Source organism: Ictidomys tridecemlineatus, chromosome 15, assembly GCF_052094955.1.
Source record: "Ictidomys tridecemlineatus isolate mIctTri1 chromosome 15, mIctTri1.hap1, whole genome shotgun sequence".
Lineage (NCBI taxonomy): Eukaryota > Metazoa > Chordata > Mammalia > Rodentia > Sciuridae > Ictidomys > Ictidomys tridecemlineatus.
The window spans coordinates 2,775,090-2,797,393 of NC_135491.1; the positions used below are offsets into that span (position 1 = coordinate 2,775,090).

Sequence of the window (22,304 nt, forward strand, 5' to 3'; positions counted from 1 at the left end):
TTCCAGGGCTGAGTCTGGGCCCCGGGACCCGAGGGCAGGCAGGTGAGTGTCCCCAGCTGTCCAGGTCCTCCTCCTGGGGACCAGGAGCCACCCTGGGCAGTGGGTGGAGAACAGAGTTGGGGGCTGAGGCTGGGGAGCCTGGAGGGGGCTGGGCTGAGGGCTGGGATCTGAGGGGCTGTGCTGGGACCCAGCCTCTGATTCCCTTGCAGGGACCCTCCCCAAGCCCACCCTGTGGGCTGAGCCAGGCTCTGTGATCGCCCGGGGAGGGTCAGTGACCATCTGGTGTGAGGGGCCCCTGGAGGCCCAGGAGTTCCATCTAAGTTTGCCTTTATTATTTATTGTACTACCAACAAAAAATATTCCTACAGGAGTATTTTGGCAAGAAGGTCCATTATTATGGATACATTTAACACTATTCTTACTAGGTATCCTGAGGCTGTAGGACAATTAATACTCAAAGGAATAAAAGCAGCAAAGGGAGTGTTTGGAATTTCTCCCAATAAAATTATTACTCCATATACTATGAATCAAATTGATGAGTTAGCTAATGAGTTAAATACTTGGGCAATAATCATGTGCAAATCTAATGTTTCATTTGATAACCACTTACCATCTAATCCTTTATTGTCTTTTTGGTCATTGCATCCTGTAATTTTTCCAAAAATGACAAGAAAAACACCTATCATGAATGCTCCAAATATATTCACTGATGGGTCAAATAATGGTACAGCAGCAATAGTTACACCTGATCAAACTTTTACATTTTTAGTACCCAAACAATCAGCTCAAAAGGTAGAGCTTAATGCAGTATTACAAACTTTTGTGATGTTTAAAGATTCGGTATTTAATTTATTTTCTGATAGTCAGTATATAGTTAATGCTATAATATCCCTTGAAGATGCTGGTAGGATTTCCCCTTCTTCTACTGTTTTCTCTTTGTTTTCCACTATACAAAGTTTAATCTGGGACAGAAAAGATCCATTCTTTATAGGACATATCAGGGCACATACAGGATTGCCTGGAGCCCTTAGTTTGGGCAATGATTTAGCAGATAAAACTACACATGACATACATATTTTCTCTACACTAGAAGAAGCTATAAATTTTCATAAAAGATTCCATGTCAATGCTAATACTTTACAAAAGCGTTTTAAAATAACTAAGGAACAAGCTAGACAAATAATAAAACAATGTCAAAATTGTGAGACCTTTTTACCCCAAGTTAATCTTGGAGTCAATCCTAGAGGATTGATACCTAACCATATTTGGCAGATGGACGTCACACACTTGCCAGAATTTGGAAAATTAAAATATTTGCATGTTACAGTTGATACTTCTTCTGGATTTTTGATGGGCTCCCTTCATGCCGGAGAAAAAACTAAAGATGTTATAGCTCATTGCTTACAAAATTTTGCCACTGTGGGCATTCCAAAACAGTTAAAAACAGATAATGCCCCTGGTTATACTTCTACCTCTTTTAAACAATTTTGCTCATCATTTGGCATTATTCATATAACAGGAATCCCATACAATCCACAGGGACAAGGCATAGTTGAAAGAGCTCATCAAACTATTAAAATGTACTTATTAAAGCAAAAAGACGGAATTGGGAAGGGGTATATATTCCCCAAAGATAAACTTAAAATAACCCTTTTTACTCTAAACTTTTTAAATTTGGATTCATCAGGACTTAGTGCTGCAGAAAGGCATATGTGTCCAAAAAATGTACATAAGCCCAAGGTACTTTGGAAAGATATTCTAACAGGACAATGGAAAGGTCCTGACCCAGTAATTGTCTGGAGTTGGGGGTCTGTTTGTGTGTTTCCACAGGGAGAACAGCAGCCAATTTGGATTCCAGAGAGATTAACTAAAGCGATTTCTACAGACCAAAAAAAGATGATTTAGCTCAAATCCATAACAGCTGATATCCAAAACTCCAATTTGGCTATCCTTACATCTGCGACAGAACCAGGATGCTTTTTTCAATATCTATTTTATTATTGCCCTTTCCCATATCATGAAGTTCTATTTTGGTTTTTTTTGAGCTCATACTGACCTAGGTTAATGTTTTGCTGATCAGTTCTATTTTTTTTTTTTGACTATATAGAGTTTTTAAACATTGCAATAGAGATTTTACCTGTAAAAAGTTATAAGGCCTTTATTATTATGTTATGTGTTGTATGTATTATATTATGTGTGCACACTTGTGTTTTGTGTTATATGTTTGAATGTACGTATGTCCATATATCATATATGATGAGCGCTCATGAAAAAATGGATCCAAATATTTTTTCTTTATTTCACGTGATTTAAATGGTTTAATTTAAATTGGGTAAATTTAAAACTGTTAAGAATTGTTTTAATATGTAACAAAAAAGGAGGTTAACAGATCTGTTTGTTTACTTTCACCTTTCCTTTTCATTATATTTAATAATTCTCTTCAAGATAATGTAAATTGTTAAGAAAATTGTTTTCTTTTAGTGCCTTCTGGAACGTTACACAATTTTTTCTTTAGCCATTATTGCCAGAATTCCTATCTTCATCACAGTGCTGGTGAAGACAATGTAAATTGTTAAGAAAATTGTTTTCTTTTAGTGCCTTCTGGAATGTTACATAATTTTTTCTTTAGCCATTATTGCCAGAATTCCTATCTTCATCACAGTGCCGGTGAAGACAATGTAAATTGTTAAGAAAATTGTTTTCTTTTAGTGCCTTCTGGAATGTTACATAATTTTTTCTTTAGCCATTATTGCCAGAATTCCTAGCTTCATCCTAGTGCCAGTGAAGACAAAGATAAAACTAATCTACAGCTTCTGCAATAGCCATCACTGAACTGCTTGCAGAACTTGCCTAGACTATGTGTCACTTGTATGCATTGTGAACTCACTTGTATGCATTGTGAACTATCTGTTAGTGCAGCGACTTGTGGTAGTGTTGGGGTATTTTTGCTGATGATGTCATCGGTGGTACAATTTTTCCAACAAGAGCCGTCAATTGGCTTGGTGTATCTTCCTCCTTTCTGCTTGTCATGATCATTCAGCTAAAATTTGGGGGCCAACAGAGGTGAGGCAAAGAACCTCACCCCCCCCCCCCCCGCTGGTACAAAGACCTCTCCACAGATGTGGCTGTATACTGGACCGGTAGTCAATGACGGGTAAGATCCAATTACAATGGTACCAACCTAAGACTGGAGGCTGACGCCCTGAGGTCAGCTCATCCGAAGACGGGTAAGGACCATATGTAGTATTGAACAACCTAAGGCAGGCACAGTCCCTAAGCCACATGCTTGTTGTTTAAACAGAGAGGGGGAGATGTTGAGAGCCACAGCCAAAGGGGCCCCAGCAAACTTCCAGCTGCCAGCAAACTTCCAGCTGCCGGCTGATGATTGGCTCACAGCGGCCCCAGCAACATCTAGCTGATTGGCTCCTCTGCGGTGATGTTCATTGGGCTGTTTCCCTGCCCTTCAGACTGCCAGCTGATGATTGGCTCACAGCGGCCCCAGCAACATCTAGCTGATTGGCTCCTCCATGGAGCTGCTCATTGGGTGACTTCTTTGGCTCTGCCCACGCGACCCAGCCAATCGGCCTCAAGAGCAGGAGGATTGTGGGAGGTTGGGTGGTTGGTGGGAGGAGAGGCTTGTGGAAGCCGGTGGTGGCAGTTGGGCTCTGAGGGGTTTTTCCCTGAGGAGCTGTTTTGTTTGGCGTTTGTAGTTCTAAAAATAAAGTTAGTTTCTTTTGACAAGTGGCTCCTGAATTGTGCCCAGGCAGACTGCGGCATTTGGTGGCTCGCACGGGGAGCAACTGAGGGTAAGTAAACTGCCTGCCCCTGAGGGCAGGGTGAGAGGATGGGCAGCCATTCTAAGTTTACTCTTTTGTTTTGCTTCACTTTTGTTTTCAGTTGCCTGTCCCTGGAGATGAGTGAGAGGGAAGAAAAACCGCTCACATTTGAGGAAAAACTATTTGCATTTGAGGAACAGATAGGGAGAAAGGACGGATGCATATGTCAGGAGGATAGAAAGGCTGATATAATGATTTTGTGTGGTTCCATTTTTATTTCATTCTGTCTCGGTTTTGTTTGGCGTCATCTTGTTGGGTTGTATTATAGTAGAAATACGGGATCAGCAATTAGTAAAAAACAAACCGAAAGAGTGTTAAGTAAATTGTTAGAGGAAGGAGGCTTCCCAGTAAAATCAAGAGCAGTCAGGGCATACGTTGATACAATACAAAAATATAGCCCATGGCTTTTTAAGGAGGAGTTGTTGAATATATCACAATGGAACCATCATGGTGAAGATTTAAAAAGAATAGAAAAGAACAACCCAGGGACTCTGCCAGTTGGCACATTGCCATTGTGGACGTACATATCTGGTTTGCTTAGTCCAAAGCCTTCAGTTCAGACAAAGGTAGAGGAAGGAGAAGACATATTGATACAAGTACAAGAGAAGGTCTTTCGAGCTAGTGAGACAGAGGAAGGAAGTTTAGAGCAGAAAAAGCCATCAGGGGAAAATTTACAACAGGAGACTGCTAATAACATCTTTCTATCACAGAGCGAAAGTGTCCAACCAACAGCACCACCTCTACCAGAGGGCATAAGTGTCCAATCAACAGCACCACCTCCATATGCTAGGAGACCCCCAACCCCCGCAGTTGATAGTTGGGATCCTGAGACAGGATCTCAAGTATGCCCTGTATTTGAGGTAGGAGGGCAGCGAATTCACCAGGGTTTAAATTTCAAATCAGTGAAGGAGCTAAAAGAGGCTGTAACAACCTATGGTCCTCAAGCACCCTTCACTGTAAGCTTGGTGGAATCCATTACCAACTTAAACATGACGCCAGCAGATTGGGCTAATGTTTGTAAAGCTGTGTTAACTGAAGGTCAATACCTGTTATGGAAGGTTGCCAATGAGGAATTTTGCAAGGAGACGGCTAGTCGAAATGCAGCAGCTGGTTATCCTCAGAGAAATCTAGATATGTTGTTAGGAAAGGGACCTTATGAGGATCGGCAGCAACAACTTGCATATGATCCTGGTGTATATTTACAAATTGCTGTAAATGCAGTTAAGGCATGGAAGACTTTACAAGGACATGGAGGTTTACAAGGTCAATTATCTAAGATAATACAAGGAGCTAATGAACCTTACACTGAATTTGTAGATAGGCTTATTCAAACAGCTACCAGAGTTTTTGGGAATACAGAACAAGCAATGCCATTAATAAAACAACTGGCTTATGACCAAGCAAATCGTTGGTGCAGAGATATCATTAGACCATGGAAACAGGAAGATTTAAACACATATATTAAATTATGTAGAGACATTAATGAACAAGAGCAAGTCATGGCAGCTGCAGTAAAACAGGCTTTAGATGCCAGAGACATTAATGAACAAGGGCAAATTGTGGCAGCTTCAGTAAAACAGGCTTTAGATTCCAGGCCAAGAACATGCTACAATTGTGAACAAACAGGACATTTTAAAAGGAATTGCCCCATAGGAGGAGGGTTTAACAAAACTAGGTATCAAAGGAGTAGAATACCGGGTATTTGCCCACGATGCCATAGAGGGAGACATTGGGCTAATGAATGCCGTTCTCAAACCACCATAGAGGGTACTCCATTATCAAAAAACGAACAAGGATAAGGTGTTTATCCACAATATCGTGGACAAAGGCATCGGGCTCCGTTGCCAAAAAATGGACAGGGGGCCCCAATGCTCTGGGGCCCCAAACCACAAATATATGGAGCACTGGAGGAACCCAGCAACCCCATCAGGGCAGTGCCCAGCACATCAGATCCCTCATCAGACAAACCAGAGGGAGCGCAGGGTTGGACATCTGCGCCTCCGCCATATCAGTACTAACTCCAGAGATGGGAGTTCAAATCATTCCCACAGGGGTGAAAGGACCTCTTCCAATAGGAACAGTAGGCTTATTATTGGGACGCAGCTCTTCTACTCTAAAAGGACTTTTGATAAGTCCTGGGGTAATTGATTCCGATTATGAAGGTGAAATAAAAATTATAGCCAGTTCTCCAAAGGGTATATCAGTAATTTCACCAGGAGATAGAATAGCACAGTTACTAATAATACCAAGCCTACATGATAAATTTTCCAGTCATGCTGTAGAAAGAGGTTCCGAGGGATTAGGCTCCACAGGTGTAGATTGGGCTATGCTTTCTTTAAATTTAGATTCTCGCCCCATGCTAAAACTAAATATTCAAGGACATGAATTTAATGGGCTACTGGATACAGGTGCAGACCTTAGCATTATCTCTCGTCAACAATGGCCAAAACATTGGCCATTAAAACAAGCCACTCAAACGCTTCGAGGCCTAGGAGTGGCGACTAATCCCGATAGAAGTGCAATGGTATTAAATTGGAAGGATCCTGAAGGATGTGAAGGAACTATACAGCCATGTGTATTGGATCATCTTCCCGTAAATTTATGGGGACGAGATCATGACGTTCTATTTTGGTTTTTTTTTTGAGCTCATACAGACCTAGATTAATGTTTTGCTGATCAGTTCTATTTTTTTTTTTTTTGACTATAGAGTTTTCAAACATTGCAATAGAGATTTTACCTGTAAAAAGTTATAAGGCCTTTATTATTATGTTATGTGTTGTATGTATTATATTATGTGTGCACACTTGTGTTTTGTGTTATATGTTTGAATGGCCGTCCTGAGACGGCCACATTCCTTTCTCCTCCTGGTGCTCCAGGTGCAGAGGTGACCCCTGTGTCCCTTGGTCCTGAGGCTCTGACCTTGCAGTCCTGCTTCTTTTCCAGTCTTGAGGTTTCCGCTGCTGCAACCTCCAGCTGAGAGCTGCCCTCGTGGTGCTGCCCGAGCGCCCCTGAGGCCCTCCCAGTGTCCTGCCAGCCCTTCCGGCCTCTGGTGGCCCTCTAAGTCTCTTCCTGGGACGCCCGTCTGTTCCCGAGAGCTGCTCACTGTCAGCCAGAGCCCCGGGCATCTCTGTGACTGTTTTAGATTCCTGTTCTCTCCACTCCCGCCTCCCTGCCTGTGGGCTCCCAGGGAGGCCCTGTATTTCCAGCTGTGTTCTCCCCCTGGGGACACCTGGGGTCCACTTCCTGACCACTAGACCTGTGCTGGACAGGGTCCGCCCTAACAGACCCTGGAGAGGTGGGAGAGGAGCTGCAGCCCTCAGGGTCCTGACCACCCTTCCGCCCCCAGGTGCCCCTGGCCAGGGCTTCACCCTATTTGTTGCAGAGGGTTAAGACTCCAGGGGAGCGTGGCCTGCGGGCTCTGCAGCAGGGGCTGTCCCTAACACTGGACATGGGCATCCTTCTGAGGAAGCCCAGGTGCCTGCTGTGGCCCTGGCCCTGCCCGCCTCCTGCAGGCCTTGGGCTCCTCCTGTCCTGCTGTTGCAGAAGACAAGCTGGTGGCCCTGGGTTTCTCCTGCAGCCCCCAGGGTGCACCTGGAGCCGTCTCCTCTGGCCCAGTCCCTGGGCATCATCCCCTGGGGTGGCAGTTCCTGTACATGGGCTTTTCAGGAAAGCTAAGGTGTGCGGCTGGGCACGTGTCCAGCAGTGCACGGTCAGCTCTGTGTCTCTGTGAGCAGGTGCACCTGGACAGGGAGCTTCCCAGTGCTTCTCAGGGTTTCTGTCCCACATAGGGGAGACCCGAGGGCTGCAGGGGGCAGGAGCTGGCCCATCCTGTCCAGGTCAGCCAGGCTCTGGTAAAGCCCCAGCAGGCGGGCTGTGCAGCTCCCTCTCCTGCAGAGCTGGGACAAGGGCAGAGCGCCCAGCATTGGGTCTCAGTGAACACAGCAATCGTCCACCTGGACCTGGGGACAAAGCCAGGATCCTCTCAGGTCCCAGCGTTGCCACCTCATCTCCTAAGGAGGTTTGCAGATTAACCAGGACGGAGCCCCTCCATGCTCCCTGCACCCCTGACCCAAAGCCCCCTTGGAGAGGGTTTGTGATGACCTCCTCAAGACAAGGAAACGGAGGGCCAGACGAGGGTGTTCCTGCTCACAGGTACATGGGCAGGGGATGAGGACCACCAGGAGGTGTTCCCCTGCTGCCAGGTATTGAACCTCAGGTGTCCACTGAGCTCTCGCCCCAGGCTTAGCCTCTTGCTCAGTTTCTTAGACCTCACTAAATTGCTGAGGTGGCCTCAAACTTGTCATCCTGCTGCCTCTGTCTCCAGAGATGCTGGGATTGCAGGGCAACCAGGAAGTTCTACAGTTCACCTTCTGCAAAGCCAGAGCTCACACTCACTGTTGTTCCCCAGATGTGACACAGCAAAGGGTGGAGGTAGCAAAGGGGCCCAAGGGGACAAGCAGTGCAGAGAACGGGGGAGGGGTGCAGGAGAAAAGAAAGGAAGTGGATGAGGCCAAAGTTCAGCAGAAAACAAACTGTACTCCAGAGTCTTTAAAGAGACTTGTTATTTATTTATATATTTGTACCAGGGATTGAACCCAGCGGGGCTTTATCAGGGAGCCACATCCGTAGTCTTTTTATGTTTTATTTTGAGACAGGGTCTCACTAAGGTGCTTAGGCCACTAAGTTGCTGAGGCTGGCCTTGATCTTGCCATCCTCCTGCCTCAGCCTCCTGAACTACAAGAATTACAGCCCTGGGCCACCAGCCTGGGTCTTGTTATTTCCTTCACTTTCCCTGGGTCTCTGTGCTCATCCCCAGCAGGAAGCGCCAGGTGAGCTGCACAGCCAGGTACTCAGGGTCTGCTGCTCTGCCCTCCCTGAAGAGGGAGCCTGCGTCTCCCCAGAAGCATCTCCAGGGCTGGGGGATGGCTGCCCTGGCAAGGGGCTCACAATCTGTGCCCTGGACAGGCTGCAGGGGATGGAGCCCCAGGGAGGCCCTGAGGGGGGAGGCCCAGCCCTGGGTCACTCTCACCTGGAAAGGGCCAGCTCAGGAGTCACCAGGTGTATTTGGTGCTGTGTCCCCTGGAGGGATGAGGACAGATCAGACAGACCGTGGGGGTGGACAGAGGAGACCCCACTCTGTCTGAAGGGCCTGCAGAGACACTGCATCCTGAGATGGCCACATTCCTAGGAAAACAAGACCACGCTGGGAGGTGGGCTGACCCTTCCTGTGGGGCTCAGGAGCCACAGCCCAGGAGGGAAGAACTGGCCCCAAGGGCTGCTTAATTCCCCTCTCCTGACACAGAGCTGTGGCCAGGGCAGCCCAGCAGGGGGCGCCAGGCTTCCTCCCTCCCCTGGCACAGCAGGGGCTTTGCTCTGTGTCCTGCAGGCCCCTGGCTGGGCTCCTGGAGGTGAGTGTCATGATCCAGGGATGCACTGTCCTGAGCACCCCTTTAGGGTTCAAGTGTCAGCACTGCCCACAGGTGGCCGCCACAAGTTTTCAACCACTGCGTTTCCTCTGCTGCACAAGGAACCAAACCAAAACTTTTCCAAAGACATACCAAAGGCCAACAATAATACAATGTAAACCCACCCTGCTGCACTTCTCTAGCCAGCAGGGAAAGGCAGCTGCACAAGGTTCCACCTCACTCTCTCAGTGTGTCCGTCATCAGGGTAACTACAGTGATACATTCTGTCTAATTAAAAAGAAATTTAAACTATGTCTGTCTTTCACTTTTTGATGTCTCTATTGTTGTGACTTAAAGTTCTAGCTCACTGTTCTCTTCTACTGCAGAGCTTAACTAACATCTGGATTATATTTCTATTCTATGGCAGCTTTTATATCTAGAAGTTCCATTTAGTCACACACACACACACACACACACACACACACACACACACACACACCCTTTTCCAACAACTTCTACTTATTTGTTAAATTCTGAAAATACTGAGTACTGTTATAATAAATAGTTGGGGTTTGGTTTGGGGCTGGGATTGACCCAGGGCCTCACACGTGCAAGGCATGTGCTCTCCCACTGAGCCACCCCCCAGCCCCTGTGACAACTGTTTTACTGTCTTCCTTTACCAACTCCAACATCCTGGTCCTTCAGCGGGTACCACACAGAGAGCCAGCAACCCCAGGACCTCAGCAAAGGCCAGGTCTCATGAGACCAACCCCAGGTCAGTTTCTGTGGACGGGTGCTGTGGTTCCTCCCCGCTGCCCGTCTGGTCACGACTGATGGGAGGCCAGACAGTGCTCCCTTACTGTGAGGGGCTGGACGTATTCCTGTCAGTGCTCTGAAGCTCTGTTCTAGAACTCAGAGAAGAGCCTGGGAAGCAGTTTGATCTTTAGGTATTATTTGCAATAAGCCAAACTAGAGCTGCCTTCACCAGGAGGTGCCTGGTCCTCCCCACTGCAGCAGGCCCCTCTGCACTCCTACACTAACGTTCCTTCCACCCTCCAGCGGGGTTCTCCTGTCTGGCTGGGAAGAAAACCTGGCCCTGGCCCTGGCCCTGCACAGCACCAATCACACTGCTTTCTGCTCCTGTTCAGTGGTACTTTCCTCCTGAGGGGAACTTCCTGAAGTGCATGTGGGGATCAGAACTCTGAGGCTCCTTCAGGGATCCTCCGCGTCTCAGTTCTCTCTGAGCAGCTCTCTCCTCCCCTGCACTCCCTCCTGGAACTCCAGCTGCCTGGGTCTCCCTGGATGTTCTGCTCCACTCAGCAGCTCAGGAAATCTGTCTCAGTCCCCATCCCTGCGATGAAACCTAGAAATTCTCTCAGGGCAGTGGGCATGGGACATTCTAGGGCAACTTCTCTGATTCCTCTTGCCCAGGGGTCCCTGTCTCTTGTCACTTGAGGTCTATGGCCTTAGCAAGCTTTCCTTTAAAAAATGCCTGGGACCCAGGCCTGCTCCAGATGACCTCCACTGGACCCTTCACTGGCCATCCCTCAGAGACACAGGCTCAGGACTGGCCCTGCAGAGTGAGACTCCATGTCCACACCAGGGACTCATGCAGCAGGCCTCCCTCAGTGCTGCAGACTTGGCTCATGACCCACTGAGATCCAGGGTGGCCCCTGTGCATCCAGGCCTCAGAGGAGCCCACAGTCCCAGATACAAGGACTCACTTACAGATTAGTCAATATGCCCATCCCAGTGGCAATAGGCTGGTCCACGACCCAGACGCTAGGACCCCCACCTACAGACCCCGGGACAGGTAAGTTTGCACAGAGACTCCCACAGCAACCCACATGAAGTCCCCACCATCAGACCCACCTGGAGTCTCTAGGTGGGTTTGCTGGTAAATGGGTTTTCTGACAAAACCTATCTGTAAGGACGGGAATGTGTGCCTACTTCTTCAAATGTGCAGACACCAGTGAAGACCCTAAGAATCATGAAGAGTCAGAGACACATGGCATCCCCCATGGAACTGAGTAATGGACCAGGAACTGACCCTGAGGTATGGAGACCTGCAAACTGCCTGGGTGAAATCAAAACAATTATCCTAAAGGAGCCCAGTGGGCCACAGGAGGAAAGCCAGTCAAAATCAGGAAAATAGTGTACACACAGAAAATCAGAAAGTCCAACAAAGAAATGAAAGCCATGAAGAGGAAGCAAAGAGACAGTCTGGAGTTAAAGAACACAGGGACTGAAGTGGAAATTCTAGAGAGAGCTTCACCAGCAGACTTCACAGAGTAGGAGACAGAGCCAGACCTGAAGACAAGACGTTGGAAGTGACCCAGAGGGTAGAAAGGAAAAAAGACACAAAGGAATGAGGGAAATCTATGGGACACCACCAAGTGGGCATTGTACAATTACTATGAGTCTTAGCAGGAGCCGAGAAAGAGAAAAGAGCAGAGAGCTATTTAAATAAATAAGGAAGACAAATCCCCAAACCCAGAGAGAGAAATGAACATCCAGATGTGCAAAGAGGGGAAAACCCAACATGGAAGGAACACCCAGAGATGTTCACCAAGAGGCTGAATGATCAAACTCTCAACGTCAGAGACAACTCCACAAGCAGCAAGGGAGAAGCGATTCACCCCATACACAGGAACCCCAGAAAGACAGCCAAGAGGTTTCTCAGCAGCCATCTTGCAGGGAGGAAAGATTGGGATGATTTCTTCAAAGTGCTGAAGAGAAAGAAAGCCAACGAGACTGCCGTCACCATTGAGACTTTCCTTCAGGAGTGAAGGGGAGAGGGAATCTCCAGAAAAATACAGTTGTGGGAACTAATCACCACTCTATTTGCCTTTCAAAAAATGTTGGCTGGAGGTCTCCAAGTAAAACGTTGCACATTAACTGAAAGGATGAAGGTACAAACTCTCTGCAAAGGCAAAATGCAGACTAGTTCAGAAAGTCTGATGCCATCATGGTTTTGGATGTGCCATTTTAACTCAAGATTAAGGCTTGAAACATCGTGTATTTTTATAAAAACACTATCACCATGATAATTTCCTCTTTTAACAAGAGGAAGAGTGGTACTAAGAAATAACAAGAACATCAGAAAAGAACTAACAAAATAGGCATAGTAAGTCCTTTCTTATGATAATCACATTGAATGTAAATGAATTAAATTCTCTGATCAAAACACCCAGTGAGACTGAGACTCTGAAACATAAGGTACAACTACACACAACCAATCAGAGACTCCCTGTAGCTCCCAGGACCCACATGGGCAGAGGGTGATGGGACAGAGGGATTCCATGCAAATTGAAGCCCAAAGTGAGAAGAAATACCAATGCCATGTCAGGAAGAAAAGAGTTTCAGTACAAAATGGTCAGGGGAGACAAAGTCTGGGTGATGAGGGGGTCAATTCATCAAAGGGGAAGCAGGTTTTGGGCCTGTGTGGCTAAGGCTGGGGTCAGGTAGACTTTCTGGGAAAGGCAGGGCTGGGGACAAGTTCCTGATTCCCAGCAGGCAGCTGCAAATGTCCTGTGGGGAGCTGAGACTTCCCAACCTGGAGGTCACTGCTCAGGTGAGAGAGGGAAGCCCCAACTGCGGACCTCACCAAGGCAGGACGGAGAGATGGGGAAATGGCCCTGGCTTGTCATGGGAGCTGCTAGAGCACAAAAGAAAGAGGACAGTGGAGGGGAGGGACATGAACAGGGAAGTGGTACACGATCATCCTCCAAGAAGGACGGGAGACCAGGAAGGTGTGGAGCCAGGGCCCAGGTGCTGGGTGTCCAGCGTGGAGCCACCCTGGGACATGGGAGCTGACACCGAGGGAGGCTGGGAAGTGTCCATGCGGCTCCCTGGTGCAGGTGGAGGACGTGTTCAGACCCTGCAGAGTGTCCAGGTCCAGAGTGCACAGTCCATGGTCCATGGTGGCCTCTGTGTCCCTGGGGCTCACATGGGCTGAGTCCTGTGGGCATCTCTCCTGGGCCCTGGGGTCAGGCTCTCTTCTCTCTGTGACCTGGGCCAGCTGTGCCAAGCTTCTCCCAGAAGCACACCCAGGACCACCAAGACCAGCCCAGCCAGGCCCAGGCGGACACAGTTCAGCACCCTGTAGTTCTGGGGGGTGGAGGCTGGAAGCAGAAGGACACGGCAGACTGTCAGGACAGGTCACTGGCAGGTGGACAAGACCCACCCCAGGGCCCTGAAATAGGAGCCACTCCCCACTTTCCAGGCCAGAACCTGTCCCTGTGGGCACTAGCCCATGCAGAGTCCCAGGTGACCTACTGTGGGGCAGCTCACTCCTGTGGGTGGGGCATAATGTCACGGGGGACTCCTGGGAGTCAGAGGCTGGTGAAGGGCTGGCAGCCTCTCCCCTAGGCTGACCTTGACCTCCTGAGCCCTTCTCCTGACTGTCCTGTCATTGGGTCACCCTGCCCCACCTCCCCTGCTCCCTGTGTCCCTCCCAGGTCTCCCAGTGAACAGGAGGGCCCTGGGGACAGGGGACTAGAGCACACACAGCTGCCTTTGATCAAACTCAGCTCCAAGTCTAAGGCCAAGGCCACCCTGGAGAAAACGGGGGACGAGCAGCCTCTGCCACCTGAGGATGAGAGGGGAGCTCAGGGCCTGGTGGTGCCCACAGCCCACTGTGAGAACCAGCCATGGGAGGGCAGAGGGTGACCCTGGGCAGGACCAGGGCTGTCTCTGCTCGTCCAGTTCATCCAGCCCGATGTCTGCTGGACCTTTGAGTGTCCCCGCCCCTCCTCTCAGCCCAAACCCCAGCATCTGAGGCCTTGGGAAAGGGGTCAGGGTAGGTGACCCCTGTGTGTGCGTCCCTAGGGCAGGATGGATGGACTCTGCTGGCCCTTCACTGGGTGACCCTCCTCCCCCAACTCCCAGGGTCTCCTGGGGACACAGTGCTGAGCTACAGTGAGCAGGACCCAGAGTGCATGGGGCTGGGGTCCCAGGTGCATCTCCAGCTCAGTGCACCCTGGAGCTGACCTCCTGAGCTGGTGATTGACAGGCTCTGGGTCTGCAGGTCCTAATGGAGTCTCAGTGCACAGGACCGTGACACGTCACCTCACAGACACTGGGGAAGCCCTGACAGGACCAGGGTCCCCACAGCATGGGGACAGGGAGGGGATGACCGAGGGTCCACACAGGGTCTCCTCCTCCTGGAAGGTTCCAGGCAGACAGCAGAGGGGCAGGTGGGACTGACCACCCAGACAGCTGGACCAACAGGACAGACAGTGGGGGACACTCCACCCCGTCACATGGACAGGAGGCAGAGTGACCATGATGGTCTGGGGTCAGGATGGATGGGCATCAGCATGACCACTCCACACCTTGTCACCTGCCAGGAGCCTCGTCCCTGCTCTGGGGCCACATCCTGAGAGGTGCAGGGTGTGTCATGGCCCCTTCCCGACAGGTGCCTGCTCACCTGTGGAGGTCACGGTGGTCTCTACAGAGCTGACCTGCTTTACACCAGCCCCTGTGTGCCTGCCTGGAGCACAGGTAGTCACACACCTGAGGTCTGGGGCTCCTGTGGGCGTCCCTCACCTCCCACAGTGTCCTCTAACTCCTGCCTGGGCCCTCTCCTGTACCTGGATTATGGTGACCTTTGCAGACCCCCAGGGTGGGCAAGGAGACCTGGGGACCAAGGTGGCCCCTGAGCTGATCCTGCTGTGCACCCACCAGCACTCACCAGCAGGTCCTGGTCATGGGCAGACAGGGTGGGGAGCCTCACCAGGACACAGGGTCAGGAGGTCCTCACCTAAGTGGCCACTGTGCCACCAGTAAGTACCCAGGATACTAGGGACCTGTCAGAGCCTCAGGATAAACTAGTGAGTGCCCCCAGAACTGACTGGGGCCCTACCCCTGGACAATGCATCTGGCCCACCCCTGGACACTGTGCATCTGGCCCACCCCTGGACACTGTGCATCTGGCCCCCAGGATGTCTGGGTTACTGCAGAATTCACAGAGAAGGGAGAGAAGACTTGGCTTTAAATGGAGAATGTCCCCTGTCCCTCTCTGGGATGGGCTGACCCTCCTGGACTCTAACCCTATACTGAGCATATACAGGACATGGACCATCACATCCCAAAGCTTCCCCAGTGCCCCTTCCAGCCCTGGTCAGGGCCATCCCTGGGCCAGGTGAACTGCCCAGTGAGAGGGGACTACACCAGATGTCACCCTCAGCCACCCAGGCTCTGGCCCCGTGGGAAGGACAGTGAACCCTCCATCTGAGTGAAGACACACTGTTCTGGAAGGGGTCTGCCCCAGTCAGCTCTGGGGACCCCTCCCCACCCAGCAGCAGGGCCAGCTCCATGCCCACCCCATGCTGGACCTGTGTCCAGGTCACACAAAGTGGCCCATGAGACCAGGGCTCCAGGGACCTCAGGGCATGAGGGCTGAGGGGACACTGTGCAGAGGGAGGGGCCTGGGGTCAGGTGGGGGCAGGAGGCTGTGGACAGGATGGCAGCGGGGACAGGGTCCAGGACCTGGGGACCAACCTGATGGCTGAGCTGGGCCTGGGGTGGGGGCCTGGGTGACGTCCTCCCTGCTCAGCACCAGCCTCAAGTCTTCACTGAGAGCAGACCACCACGTGGACTTTATGTACCGGCAGTGATAACGCCCAGCAGTGTCCTCACTCATGGAGGGGAACAGGAACCTGGCCTCTCGCTCAGAAGGTGAACTGTTCTTCTTACCCCAGATCTGGGAGCTTCCCTCCTTCTCCAGGCGAAACTCCTGAAACCCAGCAGGGCCCCGGCACACGATGGTCACGGGCCTCCCCCGGGGGATCTCAGAGCCTGGCTCAGCAGAGATGGAGGGTCTGGGCAGGGCCCCTGGGAGGAAGCAGACAGCGGCTCAGCGTCCACTGGGAGGAGTGGCTGAGCCACAGACTGAATCCAGGTGCACAGCCCAGGGTTCTTGGGCAGTTTACAGAGCTGTGCAGCTGCGGTCACTCTGTGGTTCACAGTCATCCACCTCCCTGCCTCCCTCTCCCTGGGCTCACCTCCTGGGTCTCCCTCCCTGTGTCCCTTTGCTGTGTCCCCTCCCTGTGTCCTTTCCCTAACTCCCCTTGCTTTTCTCCTTCCTGTGTCTTCTCCCTGTGTCCCCCTCCCCATGTCCCATCACTGTTTCACCCTCCCCATGTCCTTTCCCAATGTCCCATTCCCATGTCCCCCTCCTCTTTTCCCTCCCTGTGTCCCCTCCCTATGGCCCTTTGTAGTGTCCCCTCCCTCTGTCCTCCCAGTGTCCCCTCCCTGTATCCCCTCCTGTGCCCATCCTCCCTGCTGTGCCAGCTGCTCTCCCACCTGGTGAGGAGGACCTGACCCCAGGTACATCCTGCCTGGCTCCGGGTCCCCAGGGAGCCTGGGCATCCTGGCGCTGCTGTGTCTGTGCCCACCACTCCCTGCCCTGGGCCAGGTCCAGGGGCCTCTGCTGAGCCTCTGCCTCGGGGTGTCCTCTACACTGTCCCCTCCTTCTCAGTCTGTTAGCACTTGCTGGCTGGTCATCTGCTGCACAGCTGGCCTCCTGCTCAGACCCCTCTGCCCACTGGAATGTCCCACCCTTGGGCCACCCCAGTACATCTCCTCCCCTCATCGCCCTCAGTCCTGGTCCTTGTCTGTCCACTCTGAGCCCCTCTGTGTGCTGACAGGAGCAGGAGAGGCACAGACACAGTCTCCTGGGAAGGGAGGATGGGCAGGTGGAGACCCTGTCCAGGTCCACAGCTGTGACCCTGCACAAGTGTCCCTGGGCACATCAGGGCACAGAGGAGGTGGCCCTGTGCTCCCTGGGACATGGGGCACCTGGCTGAGACCTAGGACAGGTGTTAGGCCCCTGCCCCACCCACAGGGCCCAGGGTGGGAGAACCCAGGTGCCTGTCACTCAGGACACTGCAGCCAGAGGGGGAGGGAGTCCAGGGGCCTCTTGGAGGGCAGCCACTGGCCTGTGTGGGGACTGTGGCTGGTAGCGGTGTGGGCTGCACAACTGCTGAGGGGCAGGAACGGACGCTCTCCACCAACACGGGAAAGTGGGAGAGGCCAGGCCTGCTGACCCCACCTACCCACTCCCAGGGGGCCATCAGAGCATCCTGCCACATCCCCAGACACACAGCCACCATGTCAGGGGAGAGCCCTGTGCTCAGCCCAGGAAACCACAGGAGACAGGCAGAGTTCCCGGGACCTGATGAGGGCCACACTGGGGTTGCCCACGCGTGGGACACTGTTAAGGTCCCCAGGCTCCTGGATCCACATGCCCCTGTCCACAGCTGCCCTGGGAGGAGGCCCTGGGACCTGCACTCACCCTCCTGTGCGTGGATCCCCTGGCCCAGGCAGAGCCCTGGAAGAGAAGCCCAGTGAGAAGAGCGCCTGGTTCCCCCAGAGCTGGGCCAGCAGGGCCTGGTGGAGCCTGGGCACTCAGCCTCCCTGCTTCCCAGGCCACCTGCTCCCAGGGTCAGGGTGGCCTTCTTCCTGCCCTGGGGTGGCTGCGAGACCTCCCAGGTCCCCTTCCAAGAGGCTCTCTGCTGCCCAGTCCTTCCCAAGGCTGGGCCTGTCCCCAACCCAGGTGTCTGCCTCTAGGACCCAGTGCTCCTGGTCACACTGAGCCTGGGCAGAGGTGAGGGGCAGCCCCGGGGGAGGGCACAGAGTCTGCTGGGTTTGCTGGGCTCAGGCCTGTGCAGGGAAGGGACCTGTTCCTGCCCTGTCACCTCCACCCACCCAGTCCCCACCTTCCAGGACTCACCAAGAACCAGGAGGGCAATGGAGCAGGGGGCCATGGCTCAGGCTCCTGCAGCCTCCCTGCCTGGAGCTGGGGCTCCACACAGGACACAGGGGACAGGATGTGCTGGCTGGGCCCCTCTGGGGTGTCTACATCATGCCCCACAGAAAGAGGAAGAGCTCGCTGCCTCCTTTCCTCTTCCCACAGTGGCAGAGGGAGGCCTCGGCTGCTGGGACATTCTGACCTGTGCTCACATGTGCTGAGTGTCCCCTGACCTGGGCCTCACTGTCAATCTAGGGGACAAGGCAGAACGCAGGCCCTGCTACAGACTGACTGGGTCCCACCAGCTCCACAAAGAGCCACTGTCTGTCCTGGGAAAGACGTCAGACCCCGAAAGCTGGATGTCCTCATGTCAGTGTGGGAACCGCACTCCTGCTGAGCCTCTAAGGGAGCATTTGCCAAAGTCCAAACAGGACATTAACACCTTGAGGGTGTCCCAGTGTAGATAAAGACTAGACCAAGGCGGAGCAGGCCAAAGTGGAAGGGACGGTCCCCAAGTGCCCTGAGCACAGCCCTGGTCTCACCTTGAAGGAGGCGCAGACCTGAGCTGTGTCAGGGCCTCGGGGATCCCAAGGCAGGAAGGAAGCCCAGGGCTCAGGCTGGTTGAGGATCAAGGAAGACCCCCCTTTGCTCACCAGGTTCCAGAAGCCCCTGCTGCATGGTAACAGTGAACTCAAGCTCTTGCAAACCTGCGTGGGCTGTGGAGTCCATGAGTGTAATATGCACCAGTGCCGTGTAGGAAGGCACCACAGTGGGGTTCATTTGACATGTTCATAGTGCACACAGCAGTCTGCCCACCTCAATCCCCAGGGCTCCCTCCTCCCCCACCCCCTCCCCTGCCTTCCTTCACTCTACTGGACAGTCTTCTTTCTACTAAGTTAGTTTTAGTTGGTGCATTTGTGTTACATATAAATTGATACGCATCCAGGTCTGTTCACACTGCACACAGCATGACCCGGTCCACTTCCCCCCCAGGTCCTCCCTGTTGCCCTCCCTCCTTCCTGATTCTTGGTCCCCAACTCTGCTCGACTGACCTCCCTCTATTTTTATGAGATCTCTTTTTCATTCCCTTTTTCTCTTTAGCTTTTGCAGAAAATGCCAAAATTTCCTTCTTCTTTTTGGCTGGGTAGAACTCCCTGTGTGTCTAAATCATATTGTCTTTAGTCATTTGTCTGTTGACAGGTACCTGGGCTGGTTCCATAATTTGGCTATTGTGAATTCTGTTGCTATGCACATTGATGTGGCTCTACCTCTGTAGTAATGCTAATTTTAGAGTTGTTTTTATAAATACCAAGAAGTGGGGTCACTGGGTCATATGGTGGTTCTATTCCTAGTCTTTTGAGGAATCTCCAATGTGCTCTCCAAAGTGGTTGTGCCACTTTGCAGCCTCACCAAGAAGGTATTTACTGCTTGTCCTTTCTCCCCACATTCTTGGCAGTAGTCATTGTTATTTGTATTCTTGAAGATTACCCTTCTAACTAGTGTGGGATGGGATCTTAGCACCATTTTGATATGTATGTCTCTGATTGTTAGAGATGTGGAAACGATTTCCATATGATTGTTGGTCACTTGTAATTTTTCTTTTGAGAAATGTCTCTTTTTGTTATTTGGCCATTTATTGAGCATGTTATTAGTTTTTTAGGTGTTATTTTTTTTTCAGTTCTTTATATATTTTTGTTATTAATTCCCTATTGGAAAAGAAGATGGCAAAGATTTTGTCACATCCTTCACCAGATCTAGAAGTCTTCTGGTGGAGTGTTTTGTGTCATTAAGAACAGCATTGTTATCAGTAATGAAAGATAGATGCACTCATTCTTCTTCTATTTGTATCCCTCTAATTTCCTTCTCTTGCCTGATTGCTCTGGCTACAGTTTCAAGAACTATATTGCACAGGTGTGGTGAGAATGGAGATCCTTTCTTCTTTCTGATCTTAGAGGAAATGCTTTCAGATCTCTCTGCTCAGTATGATCTTGTTTGGGGGTTTGGAATATATATCTTTTATTATATTAAGGGAAGATTCTACATTTCCTAGTTTCTTCAGAGTCTTTTTTGTTTGTTTGTTATTTGCACTGCTGGTGATTGAACCTAGGGCTGTGCACATGCTAGCCGTGCCTCTCTCACTGAGTCCCATGCCCAGGCCTCTTCAATGTTTTGAACATGAACATGTGGCTGAATCTTGTCCAGGGCTTTTTCTGCATCTGTTGAGAGAATTGTGTGATTTTTTCCCTTGGTTTTATTTGTGCTATGAATTTCATTTTCTGATTTGTGTATGTTGAACCAACCTTGCATTCCTGGGGCTAATCTAACTTGATCATTGTATGCAGTCTTCTTAAAGTGTTTTGAACGTGCTTTGCTATTATTTTATTATGAAGTTTGGCATCTATGTTCGTAAGGGATATTGTTCTGTAGTTTTCTTTTCTGCATGTGTCTTTATCTGGTTTTGATATCAGGGTGATTTTGACTTCAGAGAGTAAGTTTGGGAGTGCTCTTTGCCTCTCTATTTCATGGGATAATTTGAGGAATGTTGCATTGGTCTGACTTTAATGGTCTGATAGAAACTCAGCAGAGCATCCATCAGGTACCAGGCTTTTCTTTCTCATAAGGCCTTTGATTTCTGCTTCCGCATGATATTAGTCTGTTTTCTATCAACCTAGTTCATTTTTGTAGGCCAAATATGTCTAGAAATATATGTGTTCCTTCTATATGTTCCAATTTATTAGAGGGTACGTTTTTAAAATAACCCCAATGATCCTCTAGATTTAGCTGTGTCTGTAGTGATGTCTCCTTTTCCATCTTCAATGATGTTGATTTGGGTCTGCCCTCTCCTTCTTTTGGTCATTCTGGCTAAGGGTTTGTGAACCTTGTTCATCTTTATGAAGAACTCACTCTTTGTTCCATTGAGGCTTTGAGTTTGTTAATTATCTATTTCATTAATTTTAGTTCAGTCCTTGATTATTGGCTGTCTCATACTGATTTGGGAATTAGTTTGTTTCTGTACTTCTAGGGCCATTTGATGTACCATTAGAGTTTGGGATTTTCCAGGGTCTCCTTGTTGTTGTTGCTGTTATTGCTACTGGGGATTGAACTCGGGCATGCCTCACTGAGCCACACCCCCAGCCCTATTTCCTATTTTATTTAGAGGCAGGGTCTCACTGAGTGGCTTTTGCCTCCCTTTTGCTGATCCTGGGTTTGAACTCTCAATTCTCCTGTCTCAGCCTCCTGAGCCTCTAGGTTTATAGGCGTGTGCCACTGCACCCCGTGACCTTCCTGTTTTTTAATGTGGGCACTTCATGCCATAACCTTCCCTCTAAGCCTCATCACCATAGTGTCCCCGAGATTGTCGTGAGCTGTACCACTGAGGAACAGTGAGAAGGGGCCACAGGGTTCTCAGCCTCAGTGGGGCATGAGGTCAGCCAAGGCCACACAGTGCTCTCCTGAGAAGACAGTGCAGGGCCCAGGGGGTCCCCATGACCCCAGCTGGTCCTTCCTCTGCCCTCATAATTCGTAGGAGCTCCTGATTCTGGGCCATTGCCACCAGCCAGAGCTTCAGAGAGATGATCTGCTGTGGAATTCCCTCTCAGGGTGCAGAAGGACCAACACCCAGCTGGGCTTAAAGGGCCACTGTGACCTGTCCAGCCCTCAGGGACCCTCTGTCCTGCCCACAGGCCACACCATCCAGGCGACCCTGTGGGACCTCATTAGGTGGGCGTGGCTGGCGGGTCCTGTGCCCCCATCAGCTGCCAAGGTGGAAACTCAGGAAGGGGTGGCCCTGCTGTCACATGAGCAGGACCTTGGAGAGTCTGAGCACAGGAGGCGAGACGCCCTGAGGAAGGGGACAGCCAGCTGCAGCCACGTCCTGGGTGAGGTCGGCCTGGGGACTCCACAGCAGCCCCCTCTGCAGTGCTGCTCAGAGATGGTGCAGGACAGAGAGGGCCTCACACCTGAGGAGGACACCACCTTGGAGATCCTGTTCCCCTCATTGGGATTCTCAGAGAAAACCCCTGACCCAGGCTGGTCCCCTGCAGCACCCAGCTCTGCCCAAAGGCCTGGGCTCCTGCTGGGAGCTTCTCCCTGCAGCCCCCACCTGGCCCTTGGCCTCTGTGATGGTCCCAGGCCCACTCCAGCCTCCTGTCCACCCAATGCCCAGCTGGCTGCCTGAAGGTGGCCCAGGATTTCCTCCCAAGGAAGGAAACACATTTTCTCTACAGTTTTGTACCAAAGAATGAAAATGACATTTTCCTACATGGCTACAAATTAATGTGAATTGTCATGGATGCTCCTCGTCCAGGA

At 51.0% G+C, this 22,304-nt stretch overlaps 1 protein-coding gene across 1 annotated transcript in view; it reads left to right on the plus strand.

Moving 5' to 3' along the window:
* The window catches only part of LOC110597288 (leukocyte immunoglobulin-like receptor subfamily A member 6), a 30,771-nt gene that overhangs the window by 828 nt on the left and 7,639 nt on the right, over positions 1-22,304 (plus strand). The window contains exons 2-5 of the mRNA XM_078033299.1: positions 7-42; positions 210-320; positions 12,985-12,995; positions 21,230-21,245. Of these exons, the coding sequence (XP_077889425.1) occupies positions 7-42; positions 210-320; positions 12,985-12,995; positions 21,230-21,245 (174 nt within the window). The remainder of the gene's footprint in view (positions 1-6; positions 43-209; positions 321-12,984; positions 12,996-21,229; positions 21,246-22,304) is intronic.